The sequence below is a fragment of the Trachypithecus francoisi genome, unplaced genomic scaffold, assembly GCF_009764315.1.
Source record: "Trachypithecus francoisi isolate TF-2019V2 unplaced genomic scaffold, Tfra_2.0 Lachesis_group21, whole genome shotgun sequence".
NCBI lineage: Eukaryota > Metazoa > Chordata > Mammalia > Primates > Cercopithecidae > Trachypithecus > Trachypithecus francoisi.
This window is the reverse complement of record NW_022681467.1, coordinates 9085529-9109893: the sequence shown is the minus strand read 5'-3', so window position 1 is coordinate 9109893 and position 24365 is coordinate 9085529. Positions and strand designations below refer to the sequence as shown.

Here is a 24365-nt window from a genome sequence, read left to right as displayed (position 1 = left end):
CTTTTCTTCCAAACACTGGATGACAACACACATACCAAAACTTACAATAGCAAATACTTTGAGTAGTGGTATGCTTTTTGATTTAGGGACTCTTTTGAGAATCTGATGAAACCATGTGTCCTATTTCCCAAAAAAAAAAAATGTAAATATTTACATTATTTGTCTATAATTTGTAAGCATTCAATTAAATTAATTAATCAGGTTAAGAACTGCAAACAGCATATCTTCATCAATGTGAAGACAGGTGGAGAAAAGCAAGAGATCTGGGAACTTCAAGGCCCTGTATTTATACAGAAGAGAAAAAGATGCCCAGAGAGGAAACCACTTGCTCTTAATCATACTGATGGTAACAGACATGAGCCACATCCAGGCCTCCAAACTCCCAGGTCAAGGCTCTTCTCACCAAGTTACCTTGAATCATAGAACGAATGACTGGCCTGTTTAGGTTCTCCAAAACTCTTACAGGCCCCGTGCCAAAGATAAGCTCTCATTACTGTGACTTCTCTGATTGGCTCTGACCTGATTTCAAGGATCCTTGAGATGGGAAGATAGAGGGAAACCAGACCTGCCATTCAACTGGTATTTACTAAATTTAGATGTTCACACTGTGCTCAGCCTGATAAGAGGCACCAAGAGGTCACAGAAAAAGCCCAAGACACAGACAAACAGTTGAAAGTCTGTCACAGACAGCTATGAAGACATGACTAGAAAACATCGCAGTGTAATTCTGGAGCAACCAGGTGATACCTGGAGTATGCACGCTAGTCCAAGGAGAACAAGGAGAATCTGATGCAGGTGTGAATGTAAAGGCAAGGCTCCACGGAAAAGGAGAGGGAATCAAAGGATGTGCAGAAAGTTAAAAAAATAGGGGAAAGAATAGAAGGTATTTGGGGAACAGGAGGAGAGTGGACACCACATGAACAAAGGCAAGGAGAAGGGAAGGAGGACATTGATAGGGAAATAGAGAACCAGGTCTGACAAGAGGTTTGCCAGTGGTTTTCTTGAATACTTCCCTACCCCAGGGAGCCCTTGCAAGCAGCCCCAGCTTTGGTGCCCCTCTCCCTGGGCCAACCCCAGAAGCTAACTATGCCTGTGTCTGCTTGACTCTCCACAGCTTCCCTTTGCTGAAGGTCTGTACCACTTTTATCACAATGGCCTTGCAAAGGCCAAGAGAAGACGCAGCCTACACCACCAGCAGCAGCTGGAGAGAGACCCCAGGGTGAGTGTTCCCCAGAAGCCTGCCTTCCAATCTCTGCTGCCACAGCTGAGCCCACCGAGGAGATGTGGAGGGGCTGGCCAGGGATTTTGAAGTAAAGGCACTTAATGTACTATAACAGGGCAAATGGATGCTTTGCAGAGTCATACCAGGGACTCTCTGTTCCTCTATCTGTGCATAATATAAAATCACAGGCCCCTTTGTATGGCTGGAGGAAGAGGAAATCGGGATACCACCCTTTTACTGGCTATCTTCTCCTGAGTTATTACTGAGTGAGGACTTAGGGTTGCCTGGGAACATGTTTTGGCCTGTGATGGATGGGAAGACACCAAACAGTTTAATGAGTCATTTTACGGAAGGTTTCTACTGGTGAATCCACATGCTCAGAAGAGGTTGCCCTGCCCCATGTTGTGAAAGGAAAGAATGAGGGAGCCAGTGAGTGAGCAGCTCACAGTAGGCAGTGGACTTCTCAGTATCCATGCATGACTGTGACCATAGTCACAGTCAAAGGCTGACTATCTCAGCCTTTCTTCTTATCCTGTATTTTCTAGCACTGATCTAATTTACCTTCGTGTCTCAGCTGTCTACTTGATATTCATCACTCACATTATTTTAATCTTCAATCTTTACCTTACTCTTGGACTCCAGGTTCCATTTCCTACTTCCTCTGATGGCTCAGATTCAACTTTCCCCCAATCAAACATATCATCTTAGCAACAAAGTGGCTTCTCTGCCAGTGTTTCCACTTCTTACCTTTCAGAATAGGACCTTTAGTAATCATATTTTCCACCATCCCCCATACCTACACACTCATCAAATTGGGTAGATTCTGATTTCTGTTACATGAATCACTAAGAAGGAAAGTATGCAATAACTCAGAGAAGTTGCTTTCTGTACATTGAAGGCAGTATAACCTCTTCCTCAGGACTCTCAGGGACCAGCTGATGAAAGGCGTGTCAGATGTTTGAGTTAAGGATTTTCACAGGAGATTTCTTTTGAGCTGATAGAATCTGAAAACTCATTCTTGTAGGGCTTTTCATGTGAACATTTCTCTGGGTTTAATTTGGGCTTCAATTAGGAATTCAGATAAAACAGTCTCTCATCAGATTGCCAAATGACAGGCCACAGGCAATTTTTTCTTTAACTTCTCAAGAGTTCCCACCTTCCCTAAAGAGGATTTTCTGCTCTAGGAAGCCACTTTACTTTTGCAGTAACAATTAAGCTGCCTGTGCTGCCAGCCAATGCCAACTATTCTTAAAGGATCTGTCATAGAAGCTGGCACCAAGACATAAGGGAGAAGCTCTCTACTCTGTGTGGTAACAACCTTGGCCTCGGCTATACCAATATATTGCCTGGGGATGCCCTTGGGCAGCCATATGGACAGGGATCTTGTCCTGAACCCAAGGTGGGCACCAGTAGACAAAGATCACTCTGGTGCACCGTGACATTGGTCTTCCCTACACTTCAACCCTATGCCGTAACCTTGCCATTTATGGCCAATTGTTTTCCTTTTAGTTATATATTTTCTTAAAAGTCTCATTGGCTTCTCTTCTTCCATGATTAAAAGTATTGCTCCAAGATTACTCAGAAACATATAAACTGGGGGCAGAAGGAAAGAGATACTTAAAAGGCTTGCGCTGGGAAAGAGAACTGAGGCACAGTAGAACTCAAAAGTCACGGGTCAGAGAGACTATTTAGCACCACTGGCCTGAGCTTTTCCCATTCTAGCACATATGATCTCTGAAATGCTGATTCTTGAAGTGTACAGTGACATTTTTTAAATAGAAAATGGGACTGATTGGGTAATAATAAAAAGAGGAGATCAGGCACTGGCGATTCTGATCATTTGTCTTTCTCCTCAAAATACTATCTATTATCACCAAAAAGGGTGTCTATTTCCCTTTCATTACCTATTATAAGGGTCCAGGTAGCCAATTGCCTCTACCTGGTAGTTGTAACCATCTGCCCTGCCCATGAAGACCAACAGAAAATGGCAGAGAAACTAAAGAAGGTCAAGTTTCCTATACCTTTTCTCTATCTTGTCATCAAGGTTAAATGTTGGGGATGTTGTCAATAATAAACTCATTCTAGGAAGCACAAAAATCTTGTAATTCTTTGCAAAACGAAAAAAAAAAACCTGCTAACAATGACTGCCTTTTTCCAAAATATTAGATTAAGGTCTGAGTCCTGCATGATGTTCTTGTGGTTGTCTAATTTTGGCATCTGCTGATAGAAAAATAGAGTGGCAACTATTCTGAAACAAAAATCGTTGACTGTGAACAGTGCAAGAACAGTAAACTAAAGATTCTGCCTTGTGGATTTATAGATGTTAAACCAAAGGGTAAACAAGTCTAGTGTAGGAATACCCCAGTTTGGGGGTTCTCAAACACATTCAAATAGGTTGCAAAAAGTAAAGTAAATGAAAGTATAGAAAGAAAAGGAGAAGGACCAAGTAGCCAGAATGAGGTCCAGGCTTTCAAGTCTTATATAGATGTTGCAAGTTATGCTTTATAAACGCAGAGTTTAAGAGTAAGTTGTTTTATCATTTCCTGAAATGTACTGCCTCCTAGAACTGCTAGCTTTAACTATGATTGCAGCCCCAACCCCCAGCTTCCTTCTCCTTCCTGTCCCTGCACCACTTCCCAGCCTCTCTCACTCACTGTCTACAGGTTTGTGGTAAGAAACACAAAGCCCAGGGAGGTTGGTCTGAGCTGCTACTCACTTTCAGGGCTTCATCTACTGAGGTAGCTTTTTGACCAAAGAGCTCCAAGCTCTGCTATCAACCCAAGAAATAAAAAAGAAAAAGGTAGAAACCCAAGATAGATAGTTTTTGGCTTTTTTTGACTTTAGACCAGAAATTTCAACGATGCTTGTCTCTCATGTAACAACTAATTTCTAAATTTAAAGGTAAGCAGAAAAAAAAAAAGACTAGAAAGAGCTAAAGTGCTACTTTCCATATGTTCATCTTTGTTCATCAATATGCAGACAATAGCTAGGAAAACAGATTCTGATGTAGACTGTGTTAAAGATGTTCTCTTCTCTTTCCAATTCTTCCTGCTAAAAGGTTAGCTGACTGCTGAGTATCATCATTTAGATGCTAAAAAGCAAAAATTGTGTCTTGTTTATTTCTGTAATATCTTTGCACAGTGCAGTTCTGAGCATATACTAGATACTCATGAAATGACTGAGCATGTCAAATGAATGAATGATTATTATTTTTTCTTCAGGGTTTTAAGCCATGGAATAATATTGCCTTTCTCATCTTATATTTTCCTCCCTATCCCAAAATGTGTCTCCATTAGGAAATAAAAGTACTAAATAGTCTTTTCCCTAGCGCCTCTTTTACATACATTTTTAATTGTGGGTAATAGAAACCAATGACTGTTTCATTACTTCCAAGTTTTATCACAAAGAATCCCATGAAGAACCAGTTCTTAATTTCCAAAGCCCAATCTGCCTTCTTCCTAATCACATTCACAGTCGTGGTACAGGCACCAAAGCAGGACAATGTGTCTGGAAGATTTTGATAACGAAATAATGTGAAGAGGTAATAAATCAATTCAACACTGGAATGAAATAATAAAACTAAAAATACCTTCTCAACATCAGGGTCAAAAACAAATATTTTGTGCCCAAAAGCTCTGTAAGATTTGTTAAACATTAGCTAGAACAATACCAACAAATCTTGAAGCCAAACCTATCTTCAGTCCGTGGTCAACATATCAAAACCTCATAAATTCTACAAGTACTGGAAAAGCTTCTGAAGAGTGGATTTATTTAAGATAATATTTGCTTCCCAGCTCTGTCAAACCATACTTGTACATCTGAAATAGAATATTAAAGTGAAATATATTTTTAAAACATGAAGGACTCATCATTCTATGAGTAACACACACTAGTCTTATGGAAGCAAAATAATTTTATTTTAAAAAAGCTGAAATTCATTTCTTGAGAGAGGTTATATTTGATTGGAGAATTAAAAACATTTATTTCCTTTACTAGGCAATTTTATTAGACCACACAATTATTCCTCAGTCATTTTTAAACATGTTTCAGTTTTACAAGTCAGAAACTTCTATCAGTCCAATAAAAACTTTCCGTGCTTCTCTCATCTCAAAGAATGGATGATATTTCCTTTGTGTTCTATATTTGGAAGCTGTATCTTTCTAGCTTCTTTCTTATCCAAATGTATCCACATGTTTAATAACCATAGAAGGCAGCCACACGGTCTGGTTGTGATCTATATTTGTTCTTTAAGGGTTTATTCTTGAATATGTTTGTGGAATTTTCAAGATACTGCCAATAACCCACAAAAATTAGCTTCACTGGGTCATATAATCACTTCAGAAATCTCATAATACCACTGGAGCAAAAGAAAAGTTTCCTATTCTTTAAAATTAACTGGACATGATTTATATGATTTGTGTGTATTGTGGCCAAACTGTTCTTTCCTTTCAATTATAGTAGTTAACTATTTGATTACATATTATAAATTAAAAGGGAAGAGAAGGGAAAATGCTGTTACCTTTTGGAAAGCCTGTTTACTTTTTTTTTTCTTTCTTTCTTTCTTTCTTTCTTTTTTTTTTTTTCTGAGATAGTCTCACTCTGAGAATTATAGAGCAGGAAGAGTCTTACGGGAACACTGATTCAGCCCTTGACCTTGAAGCATTAAAATACAATTTTACCACTGAGGCAAAATAGACCCAGAGAGAGAGAAGGTGATTTCCCTGGGGCCACGCAGCTGTAATTGATAGGAAGAAAATAAAACTCATGACTCCTCCCAATATGAAGTCTAATTTAAGTAAAAAGCTAAGTGAGAATTGATATTGCTTATGAACTTGTTGTTCTTTAAACAATTGTTTGCACTAATTAGTCACTGAATTTTCTCAATTAAAAATAATGTGGTGAAAAGAAGTGAAGTTACATCCTAAGTTCATGTCACTTATGTGAATTCAATGAGCTCAGCTGTAAATGGAAAAGTGAAAAAGAAGAGGGAAATACAAAGGGTGGCACTTGAGCTCACTATTCTGCTCAATTTAGTTATGCCCTGGAGTGGCCTTGAACTGAAGACAACTGAGTATGCAGTTGGCCTTGGTTCCCTGGTGACCCTCACAGTGGAAGCATTTCACCTTTCGGGGGGAGAGCCTGTAGCATTTAAAGATAATGCTTTTGAGACAAAATATTTCCTAACGCAAGCTGACTTCTTCATCAGCTGTGAGAACAATGGGACACAACCAGGTTCCATTGTGAAAGGGAAATTCCACACTTGTGATGTATTGAGACACAATATCAGTTAAGTTAATTTTAACCATGCATAAGTTCCACTTTGCACGCTTTAGAATTCACTCCCTAAAGTGTGATTCTTCTAGGAAAAATTTAACAAAGATGGGGTCTTCGTTTTGGATTTCCCAGAAACAGACTCTGAGATGCAGAGTTGTGTGCCAGAGACTTCTTGGAGAGCAAGGAAGAGAACATTGGGCAAAGGGAGAAGCTGAGCAAATGTGCTTGCAACAGGGGCCTCAGTGGGTTTTACAGGAAACTTAGAAACAGGGGTGGCCCTTTAGAGTTACCCCAGTGTGAGGCAAAGGGATCAGGCTTTTGTGCCCCCATAATGACCAGTTATTGGCATGGGCACTCCCTCGAAGGAAACATAGTCTTAGGTAAATTACCTCCTGCTACCAAAGGCAATTCTCAGTGAAAGAAACTGAGCCACATTTAGCAGCTGGAGGAAATGTGTAAGGGCACTAAAGAGGAAATGTGGGGAGTGCACCACAGTTTTCATTACACCTGCCATGCCCGCTTCACTCAACTTGTCTGTAAACTCACATTTGATTCAAGAGGCATTTTCTGGGAGCCAGTTCCAAGCACGGATCATCCCCAAGTACATTTAGGAGCATGAAAATGAAGTATACACCTCCATCCCTTGAAGGAGCTTACCACCTTGGAGGAGTGTGCTCGGGTCTGCTGTACTCCATGATCCTCACTTGGTCCAGCTCTGACCTCATTAGTTCACCTTTCCTGGCTTGGTGACAGGTCAGTGGAGGAACATGGCATTGTTTCCTGCATTGCCCTTGGGAAGAGCTCAGGCAGTTGCTGGCACTTCTGGAAATGTAAAAAAAAAAAAAAAAAAAAAAAAAATGCCAGTTTACAACCAGACCTGGGAGCACACATTTTCTCCTGAAGTAAGGATATAATGATGCTTCATGCATAGGACAATGGTTCTCAATGGGGCACAATTTTGTCCCTACGGAACATTTAGCAATGTGTAGTGACAGTTTAGATTGTCACAATGGATGGGGGTGGGGGGTGCTACTGGCATCTAGTGAGTCAAGGCCAGGGATGCCACTAAATATCCTGAAGGCACAAGACAGCACCACGACAAATAATTATCTGGCCCCAAATGTGAATGGTGCTGAGCGTGAGAGCTCCTGGTGTAGGGGAACAGCCCTAAAGTCGGACAGTCATCATGTGATTTCTTCTCTGCCCCTGTCTGCGGTGTGGCCTTACACAGGTTAGTATCTAACCGTTGATGACTCAGCTTCCTCATCTACTAAATAGGACAAGAATTAGTCCACAGGATCAAAGGGTCTTCAGATCAAATGCCCTAAAACAGGTGATGCATTTGTCACTGTGCCTTACTTTTCAATTACTGCAAAACAAATTACCACAAACAAAGCACCTTAAAAGAACACGAAGGTATTATCTCAGCATTTCTATAAATCTAGCACAGCATGGCTGGATTCTCTGGTTAGGGTCTCAGTGGGCTTCAATCAAGGTATTACCCAGACTGGGCACTTTCTTATCTGAAGCCTCTATGGAAGAATTCACTCCAGGCTCCTTCACGCTATCAGCAGAATTTGGTTCCTTGGGGTTGCAGGACTGAGGTCCTCGTTTCCTTGCTGTTGGCCAAGTTTGTGCTCTGCTCTTAGAGTCGCTTGCCTTTCTTTTCTTGTGGCTCCCTTCATCTTCAAGCCATCAAGTTATCATATTTCAAGTTATCAAATCTTCCTTGCATTTCTCATCTCTCAGACTCTTCCCCTTTGGTTTTTACAGGCTTCACCAGAATCACTCAGATAAACAGAAAAATCTCCCTTTCTTAAGGTCAGCAAAATAAACAAAGTTCTGCCTGATCTTTGACCTTTCTGAAAGAGTGGACATGGCTTCCCAGATCAGGAGCTGTCCCTGCACAGTCCACTTCCCACCCACTCCTGGTGCCCTTTTCCAGAGATTGCATTGAACTAAGAGGGGAAAACATGAATCTGTAGGCACATGAGCTCGACCATATTTTGAACCCAAATAGTGAAGCCAAGAGACCCAAGTAAAGCAGTTTCTCACTTAGCCTCCCATCTGTGGCCAAATTAATTTTTTAGATAACTTGCCAAGAGGTCAGCAGGTGTAAACCATTCATGAGTGATGTATGTTGAGAGTTACTTGACAGCATTAGGAAAAGGAGACATGCAATGGAAGAGGTACACATAAGAAGCAGGGCAGAGGTGTCTTCATGGATGCCCCAACCTGTGGGAAAAATTCATCTGTTCTAATCCTCTGCTTTCAGAATGCGGCAGGGAGGACTTCCAGCATCTTCTCTGGGCATTGCAGATATGCCTGGCTTCCCGCCTCAAAGAGCTGCTGCTAGTGCTATAATTAACTATTTGTGGGAAACAGGGGAGAATTATTTACTACAGCTACAGAGAGGCAGAGGGAAAGCTGCTAATGAGTAAGCCTGGTTTTTTCCTAGATGCTGTTTTTTTCTAGATGTTCATTTTTAAATGATGGATACTGTTCGTGCTGTCATGCTTCCTAAAGGAAAAGCGGGGACTCTCTGGGAGGCATCATGCTAGCAAAGCCAGAGATCTCTTGGGAGTTTTAACTCTCTTTGGTAGAATTCTAACAAGCCTTGGTGTAGAGAAAAGTTAACATGGAGAAAATTGTTGGCTCTGTATCATCTTTACAATTCACAAGGTGAAGAATCTCTAATCGTGGGCTAGCAAGCCTTTAGGACTTCCTGGGAAAAATCTTAGATGTTTGAAGGGCAAAATTCTCCTGATCTGCCTCGCCTGATTCCCTCCCCAATCTTCCCCAAGATGCAAAAGGAAATGCATTTATATATCCAAAATGCCTCTATTATATCTTCTAAAAATGATTTTATGTATATGCTTATTAAATTCACAATGTAACTCTCTTATCTAGTTGTTGGCTAGCAAACCAGCATTCATTCAGCAAATCGTTACTGAGCCCAGACTATATACTGGGCTCTCCTCTGCATACTGAAATATAACAGTGAATAAGACATAGCTGTCCTCCCAGGGAGCTTGTATGCTAGTGGCGATGAAGGAGAGAAACAAAAAACAGATGACCAAACAACTGTATAACTAGTGGTCAAAATGCTCTGATAATGAGTAGAGCAGAGTATGGGAAGAGGGAGAGCCATAGAGGGGTGCTTCTATTTTATGAAAAGCATCCAGGGTTGGCTAGTCTGGGAAAGTGGCATTTAAATATAGACCTGAAGGAGATGAGGAAGGTATCCATGTGGATATCTGGAGAAAGGGCACTCCAGAGAGAGGAACCACCAAGGGAAAACGCCTGGAATCCAGGACACACCTGCTGTGTTCCAGGAACAGCAAGAATGCCAGTAAAGCTGCAAAGGAATGAGCCAAGGACAGTGGGGAAGGAGATGAGGTCAGAGAGGAAAAAGAAAGCAAGACCATGGACGACATAATAAGCCAGGTAAAGAACTTTGAATTGACTCTGAATTAGATGTGACTTCTCTGCCTATGGGCAAATAATAGACAATGGTGTGGAGGTGTGGATGAGAGACAGTTGGACTAGAGAGATCCATGTAAGGTGATTGCAATATTCCAGAAGAGAAAGGCCAGTAGCATAGGCCAGGGTAGAAGTGATGGAGGCAGTGAGAAACAAATCAGATCTGGGAGTATGTTGAAGGTAGAGTCTTCAAATTTGTTGATGCATTTCCTGATGGATTAGATGAGGAATGGGAGAGGAAGCGAGAAGGCAAAGGTGACTCCTAAGTTGTTGGCCTGCGTTACCATAGAACGAAATGGCACTTATGCATTATGGACAAGACAGTGAGAGGAGCAGGTTGATGGGGAGTGGTCAGGGAATTAAGAGTTTAGTTTTAAGCACGTTAACATTTGAGATTTGTATTAAGTAACCAAGTGGAGATGATGTGAAATGAACAGATGGACTTAAGGATCTAGGAGAGAGGTCAGAGTTGGAGATATAATTTGAGAGGCATCCATATATTGTCAGCGTTCAATGCCAGGAGACTAGTTGAGCTTACCTACAAAATGAGTGTAGATATAGAAGAGAAGATTTGTGGGACTGAGCCCTAGGGTACTCTAAGATTTAGAAGTCAAGGAGATAACTGGGGACGAGCAAAGGAGGCAGAAAAGCAGCAAGTAATCTAGAAACGGGATCAGAGGTCAAGAGAACACCAACTTAGTCATTGTGTTCTAGCTCGTCTACATTTTACCATAGTAAATTGGTCATCCCTATAATTATTTCTTATTAGAGGTATGAATGTTCCTTCACTTTTCCCCTCTCTGTTTTTCAAATGCTTTCTCAATGGGTACTGAAATACATGGTTCACACATGAACTTATGAAATTAAAATGGTGACATGAATTTTGTTTCAACTGGATACTGGTGGGTCTGGGCTGGGTAGTGTGCTTTAAAGCAGCAGAGGGTCACATTTGACTCACAATGATGAGAATCTAGCTCTTAAACCTGCAATCCCTACTAGGCACTAACTCAGAGCCAAGACCTCATTCTGTAAGCTGCAAGGTGAAGTTACCAGGGAACAGCCTCTGTTTGACACGGCAAGGGAAGAACCTGAATTGGGAATCTCTTTTTAATTTTAAGAAACTATAAAAGCCATGAGAAAGATCACATTTGACTGTAAACCAAAAAGATAAAACCTTACCCTCCAATTAAGGAAAATAAAAATCTAAGTTGTTGATTTAATTCTGATCACATTTTCATAGATTTCAGAAATATAGAGTTTTTAAAAGAATTTCCTGTTAAAATTCAAAAATCTTTCTAGAATATAATTTCTCACTCCTCAAACCTCTGCTTCAAAATAAATTTTATTCAATATTTAGCTTAAGGAGACTATAAAGTTCCTTAATGGTGACATAAATGAACAGCTGTAATCGTATGTCTATCTAGCTACTGAATATTTCTAAGACAATGTTTTGTGAGGCAAAAGTGGTTTGAAGTTGGAGATGCCTCAAAAAAATTTTTTAAATACTCTTTAGAACTCTCTCTGGGTATTTTAAAACTAGTTTAGCTATTTTCCCTTTTTGATGCCTATTGACATGTTTGTGATCGCATCTCCATCTATAAACAGGTTTCACGCTCTTAAAGCTAAACCAAGGGAATTTTGAAAATGAGTGGAATTGAATTCCTGCCATTTCCAGTAATTTCAAAGCCTTATGGGTTCAGGAGAGGATAACAGTGCAGCCAGGTCTAGAAATGAGTAAACAGCAGTTAGGCAAAGAGATTCGTGTCTGAGTAACAACCCAATTGCTAGAGTTTATCTAATTGGTTTGCCATTATCTGTACCGAAAACGTTGTGTTTTCATCTTGTCTACGATGAGCATGTCCCATTTAGCAATAAAGAACTTATTGCCTGAGAGAAAGCAGGTAAGACAAAACAATTTTCCATTTTTCATTTCCCCTGAAAAGGGAGAGCAGTCCAGCCCAAATAAAGAATAGTTTAATGGGCCGGGCGCGGTGGCTCAAGCCTGTAATCCCAGCACTTTGGGAGGCCGAGACGGGCGGATCACGAGGTCAGGAGATCGAGACCATCCTGGCTAACACGGTGAAACCCCGTCTGTACTAAAAAATACAAAAATCTAGCCAGGCGAGGTGGCGGGCGCCTGTAGTCCCAGCTACTCGGGAGGCTGAGGCAGGAGAATGGCGTAAACCCGGGAGGCGGAGCTTGCAGTGAGCTGAGATCCGGCCACTGCGCTCCAGCCTGGGCGACAGAGCGAGACTCTGTCTCAAAACAACAAAAAAAAAGAATAGTTTAATGGGTGTTAGTTTTTAAGGACACCTTAGAGAATCAACATAAGAAAGTTCCTTCTCCCAACAGAAGCAAAGCAAAGCAATTAAAACCTATTGTGTGGAAAGAGACCCAAATAATTGTCTATCAGGGAGAAAAGGAACATGATAGAGAGAGTCCAATTTGAGGTCATTCTTGAGTTTCGGTACTTTCACTGGCACCAATTAACTGTGCTCTCCTTGAACAAACCATTGTTTCCCCCAGTCTTCAGTTCTCTTGTCTATACAATGAGGAGTGTGGACTAGTTAGTCTTTAAAATGCCCTCTTAGGTCCTAAATCTGAGATTCCAGAGACAAACCTGAAGCCTGTCCAACTGGTTAATATCAAAGTCAAGACTAAAATCTCAGCAGTTCTAACCAGTTTGTGATCCTTCCTTTGCATGTCTTTCTTTTCATCTGAGAAATAGGGCTTTTTCTTTAACTAATGCTCTAAAGTGTTTGCAAGAACTAGCATTTATATGTTGGTATCCTCATCTTATAGAAGACAATTTCAAATCCTGTACTGTTCAAACCAATTCAATAGAACCCTGAAATTCCATTTCTTGTCTTGGGGGAGATACTAGATAATGAGGTAGAGATTATTCATCCACTTCAAAGATAATAGCTCCTCTATCATGTTTTAGAAATTGGGATTTGGTTTAAGATTTCACTGGTATCATGGGTGTGAAGGAGTGGGGGTCCTTAAAATAAAAAATAATGTTTGAAAACCTCTGATCAATAAACAAGTTCGATTCTTCAGCCTAGTCAATCAGTGTGTTCAACAGGGATAACAAGCTGGATGCCTAGACAGGCCACGCAAATAAATTACAAATTGAGGGGTGTCAGGTGTAAGCAAAACAGCTACTCAAGCAAGAGAATAAACGGCAAAATGATCTTCTCCTCTATGTGAGGAACACAAAAGAGAGTGGTGAGGACTGTGGTGAACCTGAGTGTACACACCCTCTTAAAAGGAGGAAGCAGATTCTTATTCTCAGCTAACTGTTACCTCCAATATTGAAAGCCCATGGTTGCCACATCTGCAATTTTTGAAGAAAAGTAGCAACTACCAATCTTCATAAATATTCTTTTATCTTTTAAAAAATCTGAGTGATTAAATTAAAATTGCTTAACACGCTGTCCAATCTAAAGAAAATACATCAGCAGAACAAATTTTTCCATGCACTAACATTTTGCAGTCCCTACTCTACAACACAGGACAGGATGACCCCTGGTAGAACACCTCTATGACTAGTCCTTGACTTCACTATTTGCCAAGGTAGTCCACATAAAAGTTCTTCCTTAAGGGAATCCCAAAGCTACTTCCTTGTAGCTTTAATTCATAATCCACATTCTCCTTTCTGAGGCCAAATTAATCTATCTTCCATGTGAGAACCCTTCAAACATTTGAAAATAGTTATGCCCCCTGGACCTTCCTGGAGTAAGCATTCTTGGTTCTTTCAGATCTTTTAGATGTTTTCATTGAATTTGGCACTTCTTTTCCCATGCCTTCCTGATTACACCTCTCTGAACATTACTGGAGAACAATACACTATAATATCCAGGTCTGCTCTGATGATTTCAGAGTTGTATTGCGTGCCTACTTCCCATATCTCCCATATTTTAAAAGCTGTTCTTCTATTAGCACATCTGAAAATCATTTTAGCATTTTTTGGAAGTCATAAGATCTGACATTGATTAATGGTGACCCTACAATTGTCTAAAATTTCTAGGTTCTTCTAAAATACACTCATAATCCATCCTTGAAGGATCAAGGTATTGGTTCTAAAACAAGGAACCTTTAAAAAGGATTTATTTTTTGAATTTTCATCTTATTAGAGTTCATTCTGACCTGTCAAGATTTTATTAGATTTGAATTCAGTCTCCTTTCCACCTTCTTGTCATCTATGATTTTGATCAGCATCAGTATCTTCAACAGTTCTTAACAAAAAAGTTAAAAGTATGAAGAAAAATGACAAAGTTCAGAACCCTCTGTCCAGGATGATATGAATCTATTAATATAGACTCTAAGGAGTATTTCACACTGACCCCATATTAAAAGGAAATTCTAAAACACCCAAAGTTCCAAAAAATCATTCAAGTTAAGTGAAAAAACAGTGTCTCACCAGGGAGGCTATTTGAAGACTGTGTTTATGTGGCTTAACTCCATCACTCTGAATCTGGTTGATTTGTGTGTGTATATGGCTCTCTGAGAAATCAGTTTATTTGCCATGGAACAATCTAATTTGGTCATTCACATGACCAAAATTACCAGACCAACATGTTTTCAATCCAGTCCCTTGAGGCAATTTGATTTCTGCTGATAACTTGTCCACACACCTGCTACTGATTGATGTTTCATCATGAAAATTTTAATTACAGAACCAAAAATCAATGGGTAATTGTTAATTTCAAGGGTGCCGGGTGACACTCAAGTGTAGACCAAACCACATTTTTGTAAAACTTAATAAAGTGATTTCCTTTAAATGAGTAAGCCAAAATATCTCAGACATAGACTAATTCAGCTAAGGATCATATTTTCCACAGCTGAAATATTAACTATTATTGAACTTCTATCAGTGCTTCCAAAATAATTATTCTAACACTTATTCATGTGACATGGGCAAGTCATTTAACCTTCACTAATTGTCTTCATTTTATCATCTTTCCATTAAATAACAATGAAAGTCCAAATGTCTGGAAATAAATTGCCTTAATTTTTAATCCCTATCATGGAATTACAAAGAAAGTGCAAATGTCTGCCAATACATGCCTAAGACTTCAAAGCTAGAAGTATGATTCCCTCTTTGAAAGTACATGTTAATTTCACAAATACATTATGACTTTGCCAAAACAGAAAAGGTGATAGTGTCATCTACTCCTTTTGCGTCTTCTTTGTTCTCTACTTATTTTCCTTGCCTGCCCCTACTCCATGAAAAACATGGGTGTGAATTAAAACAGAGTTCCTTCAACTGTGTTCTGCTGGAGTCCTTGGATTTTCTACCAGAACAGTTGTGAATAATGAAGATATTAGGATAAACTAGATTATACTGCAGTAACAAATTAACTTTTGACTCCCAATGGTTTAATATACAAATGTTTCCTTTTTGCTGTGCTACAAGTCACAAGTCCAGCATGAGTTGGATAGAGGCTTTGATTAATATAATGCTGTTGAAAGTTTCACCATATTGAAATGCCACTATCCTAGCACATGGCTTCCAGGACACTGGAAGAGAAAGAGGAAGTGAAAGTGTAATAAGCTCTACCCACTTGTAAATGCCTTAGCTTGAAAATGTTACATATCACTCTGCTCACCACCCATTAGCCAGAACTAGGCACAATGAATGTCTTAATGAAAAGAAGTTAAGAAGTGGTTCTCCCATGTGCTTGGGAAGGACAGACAAACTGGATTTGGAGAGCAGTAGAAGTCCCTTGCATAGTGTATTTTTTATTCAAAACAATAATAAACATGTGAATAAAAGCCCATATTCTATTCTTCTGGGTGATCCTTGGGGTTGAGACTTTCCTATAAGTTCAGCACTCATGTTTATAATTGTATTGGCAACAATACTACCATTCAGTCTCTGGCTATTGAGAAAGTGTGGGATATATCCTGGGATGCTTCTATTGGAAAACCATTGGAAAAAAGATGTTTCCTGATTGGAACAATCTCTCTCATCATGTGTGACCTTCTACAACAGGGCCTGGCTCCTCCTCTATCAGTAGGTAGAGTCTATTTCTTCACCCATGTGAAGGCTCTGTAACATTTTATCTGGTAGAACATGATGGGAGTGATACTGGGCCGATTCTGGGCATAGCCAGCCCCTACCAGACCTGGTAGCTTCCACTCCCTCCTCTCAGAAGCTAAAGAAGTGTAACTACCCTGAGAACGCCGTGCTGTGAGTAGGCCAAGCCAGGTGGAGAGATTGATATACCATGGGGAGAAAGAGAGGGCAAGGAGCACCAAGAAACCAGACCTATGAGTGAAGAAGCCATCTCAGAAGTGGATCTTTTAGCCCCAGTCCCAGCTGCTGCTACCTGGAGACAAACTACCCAGTCATGTCTTTCCTGAATTCCTGACCCAAAAAATCTTGAGCCAAATAAACTGGTTGTTTTAAGCCATTAATGTATGGTGTCATTTATTATGCAGCAATAGATAACAAGAAGACAAACAAATTTTCCCACTGGGGTAGAGGGGATGAGTGGTGGAGAACTGAGTCATGGCATAGAGCACATTAAAATGAACCCCGAGACACTATACCCCAGCAGTCTACAGCGCAGTCATATTGTGTTTTAATCAGTGTTGTTTATTTGGCTATTATTGTTTTTGTGGTGTTGTCTATATTTAACTTGTAAACTTGTCTTAGTTTTATAGTTGTATAGGAACCATACATTAGGAGTTCTTACTCTACTTTATTTTGTGCATATTATATACATATATATAATGCTGGAAGACTAAAGAAAAATGATTTTCCTTATAAAAGAGTTCATTTCTTTTTCAAGTTTAAGAAATCAATGCATGTGAAAAAGAGCTAAAAGAAGTAGGCTTTTCCAAAGTATAAACTTCGGCATGAAACAAAAGCAATGCATCCCTTTTGGAGCAGTAATATCAGCAGGTAACAGCGTACATAGTGAGAGGAGAGTCAAAGGAAGAACCGGGAGTTGTGAGTTCTAATCACAGCTCAGCCATTTATTGTCTATGTGGGCTCCATATAACCACTTAGCTTTTATGGTCCTCAATGTTCCCATCTGTGAAATGATTAATGACATCATCTGTGCTTATTTCATGGGGTTACTCTGGCAATCAAATATGATAGAAAGAAAGGTTCTCTGAAAACTGTGGAGTGTTACTATTGTTCATAGAGATCCAGGCCAGAGTCTTAAGTTTTGTGCTGACAAATCTAAAAATAGTCTAACTAAAAATGTGTAGCAACTGAGTTTAAAAGAACCTCAATAAAATTATCTTTAAAAATTCAAACCAGTGTAAGATTAAATAGGAAATACATTGGATTTACATTTTCTTTGAAGTATGAGGAAACGTGCAGTCTGCTGGAATCCATCACACCTGCTTGGTCAGGGAAAAGAAGAGGGTGAATTCAGAACTCTTGTCCCTCTCTAAATTCCTGTAACCTCCTAGTCTCTCTGGAGTGTAAACCTGTGGCCAAGATTTTGAGCTTTGGATAAATTCTAGTTTTAATCTCAGGCCTACCCTTCACTCACTTGCCAGTTACATAAGTTTACATTGTTATTTAACATCTCACAACCACATCTATAAAATGTGGGCAAGAATAATATTACTTACCTCAAGGGTTGATGTGAGCATTAAATGAAATGATGCTACGGTAAACATTCAAAAGCTGATAGCCATGGTTAATAATATTTTGTTCTCTAGCATTTGATTACATGGTGACTGATACTGATCTCTGAAACTCGCCCATGTATTAGCATTTTTGTTCACTGCTGTCCTTTAGCAATTTTACATATCATAAAAAAAATTAGTTATGCATGGTGGTTTTATTTTCATTTTGCCAACGTGATAGTTTACAGTTTTAAAAATCAAATGCAAGGCTTATAATTAAAAACAGATGCATTTTGCTCCAGCTTTCCCAAATCCCAAGTCAGTCCCTCAGAGGCATTACCCACCAATTCTTTAAGTGTTTCTTGTGCTAATTAACTCCACATTTTAAAATAATGTGTGTATGCTGAAATAGGTGGATTTGTTTCATTTCAGATGTTGTCTATTGGCTTTCTTCTATGGAAGATGAGTATTTAACTTTTAAATGCAGCACACACACACATATACCATGTTTATATTTTTTCTGGCTTTTGAATATACATGTATCACAAGATGGGGCTAAATTAATATTCGGTGTTCATATTATTGTTGAGTCCTTAAGTACTATTTACAGTTGAGTCACTTATACCAATAACATCCCCTCCTCTCTCAAACAGCTTTTTGTTTCCCTATAGTTAATAATGGCCCTGTAATCCCAACACTTTGGGAGGCCGAGGTGTGTGGATTGCTTGAGCCCAGGAGTTCAAGACCAGCCTGGGCAACAGAGCAAGACCTCATTTCTACAAAAAAAAAAAAAAGTTAACTGGGCATGGTGACACATTCCTGTAGTTCCAGCTACTTAAGAGGCTGAGGTGGGAGGAGTGCTTGAGTCCAGGAAGTGGAGGGTGCAGTGAGCCAGGATGGTGTCCCTGAACTTCAGCCCAGGCAACAGAGTGAGACTCTGTCTGGAAAAAAAAAAAAAAAAGATGGCTTTTTTTTTTAATTTGCTCACTTTCCTATCTCCTTATGTCTAATTTTTCCCCCTGCACTGTCTAATAGTTTCCTAATTTTTTTTCAGTATAGTCAAAGCATCCCCTAAGTGATCCATTGCTTTATTTGGTTGTCATCCATCCTAGAGACAGCATCCTTTGGCTTCACGATATGATGGTTGCTCTCTGGATCAGCTCACACCTCTTACCCTAGCACTTCCTTCACTATTATCCCAGGAATTCCCTGTTGGCTGGATAGTGTTAGATTCCTTTTCCTGGAACCCCTTCATTTCTCTATCTCAGATTATCTCCTCATTCGATGGAGAATGTCCTTCATGAGAGGTGACTTTGTAGGACTTTTAATCTGCGTTCAAATCAATTAATAGTTTGACAGGTTACAATTATTAGGTTGGGAATAAACATCTCTCAAATTTGCAAGTGTTTCTCTGTTATCTTTGCCTACAATGGTGCCATTGGGAGGTCAAGATCATTCTGATTCCCATTTCCTGGTATTCCTCTTTCTCTCTAGAATTTGCTCTTAGTTCTCTGCATTTTGTAGTGAAACTCATTTCTCTTATTAGATTTTTTTGTTTGTTTTAAGTTCATTTTTTCCATGAAATTTATGTTTCTATTGACATGACATTTGAAAATTCACTGCAAAGTTTTAAAATGTGTGTGGCCTGGTCGGGCACGGTGGCTCACGCCTGTAATCCCAGCACTTTGGGAAGCTGAGGCGGGTGGATCACCTGAGTCTGGAGTTCGAGACCAGCCTGACCAACACGGAGAAATCCCGTCTCCACTAAAAATACAAAATTAGCCGGGTGTGGTGGTGCATGCCTATAATCCCAGCTACTCCAGGGGTTGAGGCAGGAGAATGGCTTGAACCCCGGGGCAGAGGTTGCGGTGAGCCAAGATTATGCCATTGCACTCCAGCCTAGGCAACAAGAGCAAAACTCTGTCTCAAAAAAAAAAAAAAAAAAAAAGTGTGTGGCCCATCCACATGCAAATATCCTTGTTTCTCTGATAAAATTGCTGACTCTATTCTTGAAGTGCTGATTCAATAAGTGTTTCTAAAGAATACTTTTCTATTCTTTCATTTTGTTATTTTTAATTACACAAGTAATGCATAAATGCATTTTTATGCTAAACACCCAAACAAATGTAGAAGATAAAGAAAAAAACCACTTGTTCCAAATCCAGCTCATCTCCTCCTCAGAAGAAAACACTATTACCAATTTAATCTGTAGCTTTCAGACATTTTATTATATGTCAATATGATTATACATGCACATATGGAAATAGTTTAACTTGTGTGTCAAGAATTTTTTAAACAAAATTGAGTCGTATTGTATATACTATTTTGCAAATTCCTTTTTCCATTAAGTAGTATATCTTAGAGAATTTGACTTATAAGTACACACATACTTAATTTTTCTTATTAGTGACTGCATAAGATTCCAAAATGTAGATACACTATTTATTTAACTATTAACCTAACGGTGGAAATTTCTTTCAAACTTTTCACTACATAAACAACGTAGCATGCTTCCTTGTGCACAAATATAACTGTTTCTTTAGGATAGCTGTCAGAAGTGAAATTGATGGGTCAAAGTTGTGTTTTGGTCTCGAAATTATGCCTTATCCCAGAACGATGCCATATGGAAGTTAGACACAGGCCCTTGTGTTTTAGAAAGTGTGGCAGAGCCTTCTCAACTTTAGAGTCACCCAGAGGAAGTTATAAAAGTCAGAAGGGACCTATGGCTACATATAGTGGGCCATGTCTAGTAAGAAGGTAGTTTTGTTCCAGAATTCTTTAGGTAGGGAAGTGCTCTAACATCGATTAGCTCTACCTAAGACAAATAGAAGATTCTCCATTAATTCCCCAAGTCAGGAAGTGATAATGAGGTACACTTAGTGCCTGGGCATTTAAGATCAAAATGATACCTGAGTAATTAATTGGCACTTTCCATGTGCCTTTTGGCTTTCTACCTGGCCAAATAAGCATATCTGCCAGTGTGTGGCAAGTGACAAACTCCCGCACCAACCATTTGGACGCTCGTATATGCTGCAAAAATCAGTTGTTCCGATTTGCTTTTCAGCAATCTTAGTGGATTATTCCTTTCTATCCACTGCATTTTCACTTGTCTGGAGGGTCTTTCAAGCAATACGCCTATAATTTGCAACCAAATCTGACCTCCTGCCATCTTTGCCTTCTCTTTCTTTTTCCTGGAGACTTCCTTCCTCTCCCTTTAAAAGCAAATATTTTTACTTGAAAGTATAGTAACCCAGGTGAAGTTCACCTGCAAGACTCTCCATTTGAGGTCATACTGGGCATGTGACACTTCTCAGCAGATCATCCACGTTGACTACCCATCTATTAGGCAGATTTGGAGACAACCTCTTTGTCCTCCTAACTGTGCGATGGAATTAGGCTTCTCCCTTAGCTACAATGACCCCATACCTAACTTTCAGCCTTCCTGGAACTCCCTTTTTATCTGAACACTTCTCCTGGCCCTGATGAAGAATGCAGTCCAGAAGGAAAGCCAGTGAACTTTGAGGTCAGGTGCTCCTGTTCCTTGGGAACAAGCCTCGGTAAGGTCTAGACCCCAAATGTGGGTGCTACATAAAACGAGTTCCACCCTTACTATCATACCAGTGTTCCCATGGTGATGCTGAGAATGTCTCAAGGACCTTTCACTCAGCTATTGTATCAGTTCAGGCTTCTTGGTCTGGGCATGCCAAAGACCATATGTAAATGTTTTGTTTCTCTTTATTCTAAGTAATCTGCCCACTTAACTTGGCTGGTACAGCTTCTCATCCATGGCCCACCTTTTATCGTATTCTCACCTTTATGTTTGCTGTCCCCTGTTGGTTGCTGTGAATCCCAGTGAATGCTATGTGTTACCCAAGCAATTGCAGGCCATGGCCAGTCTATGCAGCAAGCCAGCTGTTCTAATACCTTTTCTTGCAGGAATGGGAATGTTTCTGAACCCTCCGGACATTGCCCTGCCACTCTCACCTGATTCTCATGCTTACTGCTCCCACCTGTGGATAAAGGTTCTCTCTGGGAATTGCAGGGAAGCTGCTATTTCTAGTATGATGTCTCAGTAAGCCACTTGACTATTGTCCTTAGGTACCTCTCCTTACCTATATTATGCTAAATCTTTGACCTTCCTAGTGCCATTCACATGATCCATAACAGTTCTCTCCTACGCTGGAATATTCTCTATTAGTCTGACTCCACCTTTCAGGAATTTCTCATAGTGTATGTTCCACTGGGGGCACCATTTTTGCTTTCTAATGCAATTAAGGATGTCTATATAGACATGTATATATTTACACATATGTATATGGATTTATGTTTATATAGCTGTGTATCTGCACATTAAATGACAGAAAGACAATCCCTACCTCTCTCTCTCCATACACACACATGTAAACACACACACACACACATATGTATGTATATGTATATTCTGTATATCATATTATAGGATGATACATATATATGTAATATCAAAGGATTCAAAGAAGGGAGAAGATATGGGAAGTGGCTCTTAGTCTGCCATTTGTGCTGCGACCTATGTAGCTTTAAGAAGAAATATGATTTATTTCATTGGCTATGCTTGTTTTTGACCCAAATGTTCAGTTTAGCCCATGGCCTGATCTTTTCTAAGACAAGCTTACTCAAGCAAAGAAAGAGGAAAGCTCCGCATTGTCACGTTGAATACCAATAAGTTCATGCCAACATAATACCTCCTCCTCTTCTTATTTCTGTAGCTCAGGATAAAAAGATAATCTCCAAAGGAGGCCTAAAGAACGGCCACATTAATTAAAGGAAAGAGTTTTTTGTTTTGTTTTTTTTTTTTCTGAGAAGTGCCTAACCACTAATGGGCAAGCAAAGGAGACTCATTAGTGGAAGTATTTCCTTTGAAAGAGCACACACGCTGTGAGGAAAAAAAAAAAAAAAAAAAAGGTTATGCCAGGCTTTTCTCTTTTTCAATAAAGTGACACCTTTTGTCTTTTTCTGTTAATAACACAGGCTGCGGAGAATGAGTCTGAGGAAGGCTTGTAGATAAGCTGCCATGATTGGAAGATTATTCAGATCTTGAGTTTCTTATTTCTCCATGTTCTGGGGAAAGACTTTTCTTCATCGTCCACGGCCTGTCTGAAGAATGGTTAGTTAGGATTGGGGATCTTAGGGAGTCAGGCTTAAGAGAGATGGTTTAGACTCCCTTATTCCAGTTAACTGGTGAACCATTTGCCATGAACACCTTTGGTAGGTCATGCTCCATTTAGCAACTGGGCAGGGAACCCGATCACTTCAAATAATACATTCAAACAGAAAGGCAAAAGATGCTATAATAGCTAGATGGAGAGATAGGCAGACACACAGATAAACAAACATGATAAAAAGATGATAGAGATACCGATAAATATGTAGATAAATGAATGGATAGGTAAAGAGACTGCAGAATAATTAGCTAAATTCTGCAGAAAGACCTAAAAGGAAAAAACATATTCACAAGTGGGGGCACTCAGGATGAGTTTAAATCTTTAAGGAGATTTCAAGGAGGCATGGAATGAGGTCTAGGATTTGCATGATAAACTGGGATCTTAGTTGGAGCACATTTTACCAACACCCCATAATGAAGGTTACAGAAACAGCCTCAGACTCTCCAGAAGGAACTGTCGAATTTGATGAGCACATATAGAGCTAGACCAAGTGGATGGGACACTGAGGCTGGGCTTCCATACCTTAAGTACCTACAAATCATGTGAGTGATTAAAAGATTTCTTAGGCCAGGCCTAATTTCTAATCATCTCTCTCAAGCCAGCATATGGCCACCGTATGAGTTCAAGAATGAGCATTTTTTTGAAAGGCACTTAAGGCTTCGGTTTCCTGCACTGAAGAACTAAGTCACTGGCAACTTGCTATGCTAGAGAAAGAGGCAGGGGACAATTCCATCTTAGGTGTGAGCACTTCACATTGCTTAATCTAAATCCAACAAGCACGCTTGCTCAGCCCCAGATCAACTGGAGTAGAAATCACTTATCCACTTCTCTTCTACCCAAGCCTCTCTTTATGAGTACAGATATGGAAAACAAGCCTGCCAAATCAGTTTATCATTGCAGGAGCCATGGCCAGAATCCACATGTCCCATATCTAATGGGTGTGGCTTCAGCCATGTTCTTCATTTACATTTATACCATTGACAGGCATCCATGTAGCCCCGACTCTCGTGGGCATTCTGTTACGTCAACTCCACCCCCACCATTACCATCTCACCTGGTTTGGGAGTTAACAAAGCTCTGTCATCTTCTGAGTACTGTGTGAGATGGCCCAGAAAGATATCGTTGTTCTCACTTGGGAACACTGTTCCCACTAAATGGAGAGATGGAGGTTTATGGAGCTAACAGTCGAAGAGTAACAGTCACATCCAGGTCTTCAGCAGGACCAGGCGTGGTCCCATATACATGACCTCTGACTACTCCTTCACTAACAAGGCTCATCTAATCTGGAACTGCGTCTTGTGCTTTCTAACTGTGAGATACAGCACACTATTGGCAATGCCTTTCATCCACTCCATCCACCATCACCACTGGTGCTACTTTGCAGGAGTTATCTGCTCCATTTTCCCTGTTATTTCCTTGTGAGGGAGAGCAGACATGCACAAGCTATTGTCAAAGGACAAATTACAACAAATTTAGTTTAAAGATCTCACTGGGCTTTATAGCAATTTTAGAGTCAGTCAACACTTAATTCCATAAAATTGAATAAGTGTTCCAATGAGCCTAGCAGAAGAGGTTGGCTTCCTAGACAG

General features: G+C 39.9%; 1 protein-coding gene across 1 annotated transcript in view; it reads left to right on the top strand.

The window, feature by feature from the left end:
* PCSK2 (proprotein convertase subtilisin/kexin type 2) overlaps window positions 1-24365 on the top strand; it is a 264000-nt gene that overhangs the window by 34034 nt on the left and 205601 nt on the right. Inside the window, exon 2 of the mRNA XM_033185549.1 lies at window positions 1115-1219. Within this exon, the coding sequence (XP_033041440.1) occupies window positions 1115-1219 (105 nt within the window). The remainder of the gene's footprint in view (window positions 1-1114; window positions 1220-24365) is intronic.